Source organism: Montipora capricornis, chromosome 11 (assembly GCF_036669925.1).
Source record: "Montipora capricornis isolate CH-2021 chromosome 11, ASM3666992v2, whole genome shotgun sequence".
Classification (NCBI taxonomy): Eukaryota; Metazoa; Cnidaria; class Anthozoa; order Scleractinia; family Acroporidae; genus Montipora; species Montipora capricornis.
The window spans coordinates 1965672-1975671 of NC_090893.1; the positions used below are offsets into that span (position 1 = coordinate 1965672).

General features: G+C 39.6%; 1 protein-coding gene across 2 annotated transcripts in view; it reads right to left on the reverse strand.

The window, feature by feature from the left end:
• Nucleotides 1-10000, reverse strand: part of LOC138025037 (transient receptor potential cation channel subfamily A member 1-like) — a 40621-nt gene that overhangs the window by 15991 nt on the left and 14630 nt on the right. For both annotated transcript variants that reach the window (XR_011127128.1, XM_068872278.1), the window contains exons 12-17: nucleotides 8986-9071; nucleotides 6424-6585; nucleotides 5689-5803; nucleotides 4275-4444; nucleotides 1298-1382; nucleotides 879-935 (exon numbers count right to left, since the gene is read on the reverse strand). Coding sequence is in view for 1 of the 2 variants with exons in the window: in XM_068872278.1 (XP_068728379.1) it covers nucleotides 879-935; nucleotides 1298-1382; nucleotides 4275-4444; nucleotides 5689-5803; nucleotides 6424-6585; nucleotides 8986-9071 (675 nt within the window). In the remaining variant the exon portion in view is untranslated. The remainder of the gene's footprint in view (nucleotides 1-878; nucleotides 936-1297; nucleotides 1383-4274; nucleotides 4445-5688; nucleotides 5804-6423; nucleotides 6586-8985; nucleotides 9072-10000) is intronic.

Genomic DNA, 10000 nt, shown 5'->3' on the forward strand with positions numbered 1-10000 from the left:
GGCGATGATGATAGAGACGACGACGAGGATGATGATGCAACAATGGCGGCAAAGGCGGACAATGACGATGATGGTAGAGATGATGACGATGATGATGATGCAACAACGATGGCAAAGACGAACATGGCGATGATGATAGAGACGATGACGAGGATGATGATGCAACAACGGCGGCAAAGGCGGACAATGACGATGATGATAGACAAGATGACGATGATGATGATGCAACAATGGTGGCAAAGGCGACAATGAAGATGATCATGACGCAGCAACGATGGCAAAGGCGGCATGGCGATGATGATAAAGACGACGACGAGGATGATGATGCAACAATGGCGGCAAAGGCGACAATGACGATGATGATAGACATGATGACAAGGATGATGATGGTGATGAAGACGAGGGCGATTGCAACGGCAACAACGGCAATGATAGATACGATGGTGATGATGAATCAATCAACCAATCAAGACGATAGTGAGGGCGACGGCGATGATGATGATGATAATGATGATGATGATGATACAGATAATGACGAAGATGATGATGGTGGTGATGATAACGATTACGTTGATGATTATGACATTGAGGATTTTCATTATGACCGGGAAGAATTAGGGCCGATTTACACGGTACGACTTTGTCGCATGCAACAACGGCTTACGACAGGCCCACGACATGATTTACGCTTGTTGTGTACGTCAGAAAAAATGTCGTAGCATTTTAAAACATGTTTGAAAACGCTGCGACAATCGTAAGTCATGTCGTAGACCTGTCGTGAGCTTGTCGCATGCGACAAAATCGTATCGTGTAAATCGGCCCTTAGAAGTGGAGGAGAAAAATGTTTTGGAACTAAGTCACGATCAAGAAAAACTTACTTTATAATCTTCATTGTCAGGATTTCCTTCTTTGCTTACGCACTGATCCATGCATCGCTACGACAGGAAAAAAAAGCGTTGAGAAATCCTGCTTGATAACTTACTTAAATTACTGCACATAAAGAATAAGGCATAAAGAAATAGTCTTTTCCAAATCATCAAAGACTTATGTCAGATCTGCACATCTTAATTTTGTCATTTTTGGAATGGCCATTTCAGCTTTAATTTCAGTATACCAGAACCATTTGATTGTGGGTTTTTTTCTAGGAGACGCTACAGCTATTAAGGGCGGAATTCATGAAGCTTTTTAAAATAAAGGACATAATAAACAATCGCAAATTTATAAGGTCAGTCTTGAGTGTTGGAATTGCAGTCGTGTGATTCAGACATGAGGGTGCATGCCAAACTGACTTTCTCACCTCAGCAACCTCTGGGTATTTTAAGACAAAGGCATTCATTTGCGCACAGTGACCCTGAGCAGATGATGTCAGAACCTCTCGCCATCTACAAGAATAAACAGCAAATTGGTGTAAGATGTCAATTATATATTCTCATTATACTTAATAAAAAGCTCATCGACCTTTGTTGAGTGCGAGAATTCTTCCTCTCTGCTCTGGCAGGTCTTGAGCATGCGCTCCGTCAGGTGAGCTCTGAACGTTGTCACTTGTGTGATTCTCGTTCTTGATGGAATGGAATGGTTTAGCACTTTTATTTACAATCGGTTACTTCATTTTAACAGCTTTAGCATCTGGCATGAAAACGCACGTAGTGTCTGCTGGATGCAACAAAGGGATTTTACATACAATGGGCCCTTTTGCGCGTGGCTTTAATTATCGCCAGCCTTTCGATTCGTTGTACCAGCTATCATTCATCATCATTTTTGCGTAATGATGATCATCAAGGGGCACATCATCACTGTCGTCGGCGTCGGCGTCGTCATTGTCATCGTTATAGTCATAGTTATCATCATCGTCATATTCATCATCATTGTCATCGTCATCAATCATTCACATCGTCATCACGTCATCGTCATCATCATCGCTTATGTGCCTGTCGTAATATAAATAATGAATAAGAAATTCAACCCTCTTATGACGCCGAATCCGAGAATCGAACCTGGACCACATTGGTGGGAGACAAGTGTCTCACCACTGCGCCAGCCCTGCTCAAACAGAGAATGTAATAACGCTATAATAAAGTACAACAACTTCGCTAGACGTGACGAAAGTATTCTGAATACCGTAGAATTCCGAAAGTAACGGCCTCACTTACTTTTGGATTTAACAAGCTTAAGGATCGGCTACTTTCTGGTAGTCTTTACTTTTGGATATTAAAAAAAAAAAAAACCTTTGTAATTCAGTAGCCGTCTCACGCAAAAAGGACACGGTAACATAAGATTAAAAGTTCATCAAATTTAGTTGTTCAGATTACGTGCTGGTTACGCATCCAAACAAAAACAAGTTGTAAATATTTAAGTTTCTAGCCTGAAAACGTGCAATGGAGACGGGTTTTGACATGTGTTTTTCTTATGGATACTCGCAGGCGTAAATGACTAAACTCTGTAGTAAATTCATTCGTAATATGTACGGTTGTGTTCGTAAATTTGTCAGTAGATTAAGGACGGTGCCTACTATTGTTATTGCGCATACGTTCTGCGCATCTCGAGATACTCGGATTTCCTATCGGCGATGCTTTCTAATACAGGGATATTTTTGAGCGGTTTAAAACTACCCGGAGAAAGTAGATCTTAGTGAGTACTCTTGGTATCCAAAAAGAAAATTGGGAGTAACCATGCATTTTTGAGAGATAATGAAGCTTCAATTTGAGAAAGAACGTCATACATTGCTTTGTATTTTAAAGCTTTTTACAAATATCATTCATGAATTATCTTTGAAAAATGCGTGCCCAATTTTATTTTTGGATTTCAATAACACTTGTTAAGATCTACATTCCTTGCATAATCGTAAACCGGGGCAAAAATATCTTTAATTAGTAGGCACCGTCCTTAAGTCAAGTTAAAAACTAGTTATAGCTGTCGCTAAAGTGCCAACGAGCCAAGCTTGCGTGATCTGGCGGCTGCAAACATCACGCGGCGTACTCGTGCGGCACTCTCATTGGTTATCGCTACGGTCAACATTTCATCGCTTTGGTCTACATTACAGCTTTTGGTCTACATTACAATTAAATTTGAAGCGCTTCTGAGATTTCGTCCGCCTAAAAATCTTCTCGCGGCTCTATAAGCTGCCGCCTCGCCAGGCCTTCTGTCTTCAGAAGGCCTGACTCGTTGGCAATAATCACTAAGGATCACAATGGTTTCTTGCTTTGCGCAGTCCACTCAGGTTGTTCCATCCGCATTACGCACTACGCATTACGCTTATAAATAGGTATTCGTTTTTAGATCAGGGAAACGGATACAATATTTGCCGTGTACCTTATGGCACCGTACTAGCGTGTTTTCTTCCACGTTCCAGTTGCTGTTTTCCAGGAAAAAATTGTTTGATATTTCGCTGTAGTTTTGTTAATAGGCCATTTCCGAGTTCAAGTCCCCCTACTCTTCAAAGCGAGTCTAAGTGCGAAGTTTTTGTGATGGTAATTAGTTCTACTTTACATATGAATGAAAACTAATTTTCATAACAAAAACTTCGCACTTAGACTCGCTTTGAAGAGGAGGCAGGCACGAACTCGGAAATGGCCTATTAATCAATCGATCCTCAAGTATGGTGTATTTGTGTTTACTGACTGCACTGCATTACATTGTTTAAGTGACATTATTGAAGGGGCCCCTACTTTCGAGCCGATTGTTACTTTCAGGATTTAACAGAGGTCCCATGTTCAATGAGTCAATAAATCAATGAGTCAATGAGTCATGAGTCATGAGTCAATGAGACTCACACTCAATATAGCATTAATTTATTAAGTCTAAGCCTTCTTTTCAGTGATTAGGCCTAAGCACTATCTGAAATTTTAGCTTTCATTTTATGGTTTGGTTAACTGCACTAACTCATTGACTCATTGACTCATGACTCATTGACTAATTTACTGATAAATAGAGGACACTCGATTTAACAGAAGCATAAGAAATTAACGTTACTTTCGGGGGGGGGGGGGGGGGGAGGAGGACCTACTTTCGGAATTCTACGGTAACTGTGGTAGAAATCTTAGCCAACAAGAACTTTTGAATAAACAAAAAATTGAGATTTAGATAGTTTTCAATTACGTGATGAGACGCCATTTTGGTGCACAAAACAATAGCAAATTATGGCTCATTTTTGCATTATGATTTTTCAAATTCCCAAACGACTTTTTTTCTTTATTGTTCTTTGCACCAACATGGCTGCTGTGACGTCAGGTGAAAACCATCTATAGTCTTATCTTACGGTCTTATCTCTTTCTCACCTTTTGTGGCTTACAATAGCAAGCAGCACTTTTTTCTGTTCGGCTTCCATGGCGACGTCCAGTACATTTTGGTTCTTTTTGTTCATGAGTATCTCTTGTTTGTCAGATGAAAGCAGACGAGTCACTACATCAGGGTGACCTCCTATGGCGGCTAAATGAAGTGCAGTGTTCTGTAAACGAAAGTAAAATACATCTCTAACTGAAAAAGAAAAATTTGATTTGAAAGTTCCCCTACTTCAATTACTGACCCCTTGTAACAGTTCGTGAGAAAAGGGAAAATTGTTGATAAATGGAACGCAAATTCGTAAATCAAATGCTTTTTGTACTCAATACAGAACGGGACGCACGTGCGCTGATCCCTATAGAACAAACACATCCCGCAATCCAAAAAACGGAGTTCATTAGCAGGAAGAGTGAAGTTTCCCTTCACACCGGGCGAGACTTTAAATCACAGACAATACAGTTGACAATAAAAAAGAGGCCTGATTCCGAAAAAAATGAATTTCAGAATCCTTTTTTTAATTGATATATTTCTCAGGTGCCACCATCTTCAAAAATTGTGACGATTTACGGTTGTTCTGTTACAAAATAAGAGTTCTTTGTAACGTCACAATTATTCAAGATGGCGGCTCCCTGGAAGTTTGAAGGGAAAATAGCGAAAACCAACACTGTTTTGAAATATTCTCAAAAAAAAAAAAGTTTGCAAACATTTCTTTCTCCGGTTTAAAGTTATTCTTTGGTAGGCGTAGAAGTTTTCTTTTAACACGACTGCACAGCAGTAATGCCACCAGGCAACGGCGTACGCGTATTTCTTCCCAATATCCTGTGAACAACTACTGGTAGTGGTCCTAGTTTGAGTGATCGTTTTCTCAGACCGTCAATAGACCAATTTCGATACATTAAAATTCAGTCCGAAACAAAAGGCATCATCTCACGCCTCTGGGGAATAAATGCAAGGATTTGTATGAGTTTATTCCCTAGAGCCTCGAGATGATTTGCCTTTTGCTTCGGACTGAATTTTAATATATCGAAATTGGTCCATTCAAAAGTTAACTCATGCAACTAAAGTTAATTTATGTGACGTATTGAAAACATTGTACAATGATTGGCTAAGGCCTCAATAGGTGGCGATGATCTCAACACAAAAGAACTCATAAAAGAGATGTGTGAGTCGTGGACTTCTGTTATGTTACAAGAAGACTCAGAGCAGAGAAGGTCCTCGTCTTGAATGCGTTTTTTTCTGCAGTATTTTAAACCAAAATCCTGATATTCAAATATGCCGCGTTTCTTTGTCGTGTGATGGTTTTCTCTCAAGCTAAGAACAAACTCATTTCGACTAGAGCGGAAGTCTGAAGTTGTTTAAACAAACATTGCTCACAAATTATTCTGCAAACGTGAGGAATTGAGAAGTTACCTGGTTTTTATCCAAGAGGTTAATACTCTGAGGATGATGTTTCAGAATGCATTCCACACATCGCTTGGAGCCTCTCATGGCAGCCACGTGGAGAGCTGTTCTGTTGTTATGATCGCTGATAATGCAAACCAAAGAAATAAAGCACGTGTACATGTATAATATTTGTTGGGGTTAGGGTACCTAGCTAGTTGAATTGATCTAATTAATGCCTACTTAATATCAAAAAGATTCGCCGGTGAAATCGGCGTTTTGTAGTAAACGTCCGTATCTAATAACCACTGACCCTCTGTACAAGGGGCATTTGTGAGAAATTTCTCTGAATAATGAGAGAAACTAACCTTGTTCCCAGGGTCTCTCTTCTGTCTCAAAAGAGACAGAAAAGAGAGACACTGGGAACGAGGTTGAAGAGAAACTGTTCCATGTGGTGTAATGCACTGTGACAGGCCTTCAAAGACTTCCCACTGTGGTTTATTGTCCACAGTATATAGGTCATTGCCTTTCTGTGATTCGCGCCTTCAGATCAAATGTCGTTTTAAACGCGTAAAAAAGGTGCCTTATGTAAAAATAAACGCCTCTTTCTAAATCAAGGCTTCTATCCAATTCTATCCCCTCCCCCCTCCTCCCCCCCCCACCTCCCCCTTTGAGTTCCAAAATGCAATAAATGCACTGTGCGTTTATTTATTACTTGATCATTTATGGTACACAAAACACAGGAAATCCAATGTGTAACCTTACCTCCCCGCAGTTGCACCAAGTTTGAGAAGTTGTTCTACCACTCTATCATGGCCTTCTGCACAAGCAAAGTGCAAAGCTGTTTTTCCTTGACTGTTCTGCACGTTTATGGAGCGAACGTTGCGACCGGATAGCAACGCATCTACTATATCCAACCAACCATATCTGCAGGACGAAAAAATCAATCACAAAATACTCCATAGGCAAATCACTGTGTTGTGCAAAATCAGTTGCTCATGACCCGGAGGCTAGAAGGAGTATTTATTAAGCAAGCAAGCGTGGACCATAACCCCACCGGTGTACGTTGGATCGACTGGCTTGATCTGATCGGCATAAATACAAACTGAAAAAGTTAATTCTCACTTTACCTGAAAAAGGATGGTCTGGTCTGGCCAGCCGAAATATAGTTCACTACTATATAATCAAATCTAGGTTGTATCGGCTCTTGCTCAATGTATATACCTAGAAGACTAGAAGGAGGAAGGGGCATGGAGTTCCTCTGTGGTGTATCATGATTGGGAGGGTAAATTCTCGGAGAAGGTAGACAAAGATATGATGATGATGATGATGATGAGGGGGAACGAACCCCGCTAATCATCTCTCGTTGAGGTAAATTACGTAGGGCCTTGGGCGCAAATTTCCGTTTCGTAAACGGTCGTTGTTATTTGGACGACACCTTAAAAATTTTTCACTGTTAAGTTTGTCGTTTGCAAATGAGGAAAAAATACTTAATCTAGGACTAGATTAGCAGCGTATGTCACTTATAATTTTGAAAAAACTTAGAAAAGAATCGTAGAAAAAAAACTTACACAGAAAGTTGGGAGAACGATATCGAACTCGGTTTCATGGCTGAAGATCAAACGTACTTACCAATACACTACCAAGATAACCACTCCAAATATCGCAATTTTAAAGTATTTAAATAAAGCTAACCCTGACAATTCATTGAAAGGTAACCGAATAAAAAACCTTGGTTGCTAAGAATGGCATCGACCGTCAAAAATGACAGTCGCTTTACGGTCCGTGTATGATCCCCAAGCGCAGCACCACAACCAGATGTTATCCTAACTAGTGTTGTGTATAATATTGTTATTTGGGGCTCCTGTTCCCTGCCACTCTTGGAGTACACCGAACGTATTCATTTGAGAGCAGAAGGGATAGTCTGCAAACTACTTGGGACCACATCATCTGATTCCTCATATTATGCCAAGAGACTTCTTATTCTGACATACCCATCTTATCATGGTACAAACACAGACACATTGAACAACTTTATTTCTAAAGTAAACGCCAATTGTTGCATACGTAAGGAATTCCCTAAATTTAGAAAAACCAAGACTCCGAACAGAGGTTGGCAGGTCGACATTTAAACACAGGGCTGCCTTAGCATGGAATCTCATTCCGAACCATCAGATGTCAAATTATTGTATGTAATATTAGGAATTTATAACATTTATTTTCCATAATAGTTTTTTTCTATATATTCCTTTTTTAGATTGTTATCCTCTCTATTCTTAATTTAGTATTTGTTTAGCTGGCTTTAGCTGACTTTAGCTGTTTCACTTTTCATCTCTGTGCAAGACCAGTTCAATGATAATACCAAAATCACGTGAACGACGGAGCGCACTTTGAATTTGGGTAGATTAAAACCAGTGCGATAGGCACGATCCACGGTGCCTACTAATTCAAAGGTATTTTTGCGCGTTTTATGAATAATTATTCGAGAAAAGCAGATCTTAACAAGTGTTATTGAAATCCAAGAAGAAAATTGGAGGTAAGCACTCATTTCTCAAAGATAATTAATCAACACTATTTGTAAAAAGCCTATAAAAAAGAAATGTATGTCGTTCTTTTCCAAATTGAAGCTTATAATTAATTATCTCTGAAAAATGCATGATTACCTCCAATTTTCGTTTTGGATACCAAGAGCACTTGCTAACTGCTACTTTCTTCGCATAGTTTTAAACCAAGCAAAAACATCCCTGTATTAGTAAACACCACCCATAGGAAGCCCGAGTGTCTCGAGATGCGCAGAAGGTATGCGCAATAACAAAAGTAGGCACCGTCCTCAAGGGGAACTTTGGAAAGTCCTTAAAAATTGTTTTAGTCTAGAGGACCTTAGAGATTTCCGTATTCCCATGAGAAACTTCGCAAAAAAAATAATAAAAATAAAGTAACGTTTTGCATATAGATCGTTTTCACGTGACGCCACAGCAGCTATGTTGGTGTACAAGCACAATAGACGTTCTCTCCTTTGGGAACCAAACTCTATTTTTATGCATATTCCATGCATACATTTTGCATTGTTTTGTACACCAATATGGCCGCCAAGTCACGTGAGTGAAAACCATCTATTGATTGCACGTGACTTCATTGTGGCCTTGTTAGTGGAAAGAAACAATAGCAAAAAAGCCCTTTGGGAATTTGACTTTATTATGATGCAAATCTTAAGCTACATTTTTCTATTGTTTTGGCGCCAACATGGCCGTCTTATCAGGTGAGTGCAATCAAAGAATTGAGGGGTAATTTTTGAAACCCTACTATTCTGTCCAAATTCTCACTTACTTTGCTGCACCGTGAAGCGCAGTGTCCAAAGAGTCTGAAGTCACAACAGTAGTGGCTTTGTTCCGCTTCATAAAAAGCAAGATGTTCTGTGGATTTAATGACACAAAGTTATATTAGCCACTATATTGTTCATCAAGGTTTATTCAAATTGGCGCCGTTCGAGGAGTAACACGACAAATCATTGCAAAGTTAAGGTAACACAAAAAATCGTTGTTGTATAGTCGTAGAGCTAGTTAATTAATTCACTGCGACAAATGACAAGTTTAAGCCACTTCAATATTAGCGTTAACTTCCTTAAAGAGAAGGAATAAAACCTTACGTTTCCCTGTTAACCAGTGTAAAGTTGCTGAAAGTTGCTTTAAAGTTCCTTTATACGCCCGTTTTAGGCAAGTGTAAAGTTGATGTAAACTGGCTCCTTTATACAGCTTTATACGAAAACGTAAACAACACTTAAATTTCAATTTTACATCCATGTGAAGATTGACCAAATTTTTGTATATCACATATTTAATTTGAAGCAATCACGAGGCCATATTACTACTCTCCCCGGGTGGGATCGCAGCTTTCGGTTAGACCAACCCCACCCCCTTTTCCGCCGAATGCATGAATAGAGTACTGGAAACAGACTTTCAAAATGTCAAGTTCTTTCAATTCACTTTTGCTCATGTAGCCCTCAGTATATATATTTTTCCTCAACATGGCGCTTCGAGAAGTTTCCGTGATTTTTGGATTAAGGCATGGGCCCCAACCTGACCCCAAGTTATTGCGCAAAAGAGTAAGGGGGGGGGGGGGGGGAAAGAGTCTAACTTCTAAAGGTTTAGTAATAACAACCTAAGACTCTCGCAGACTAAGAACGTCACAAACGTTTTCATATTGATGTGGATGACGTTTGCAAATGAGGTCACGTGACTTGTTACGGCCACAAAACTCAAAATAAAAAACGGCAACAGTTTATGCTATAGTTTGTTTCACTTCGCGACTATTACATTAGACAAAATGGGAAACGAAAACGAAC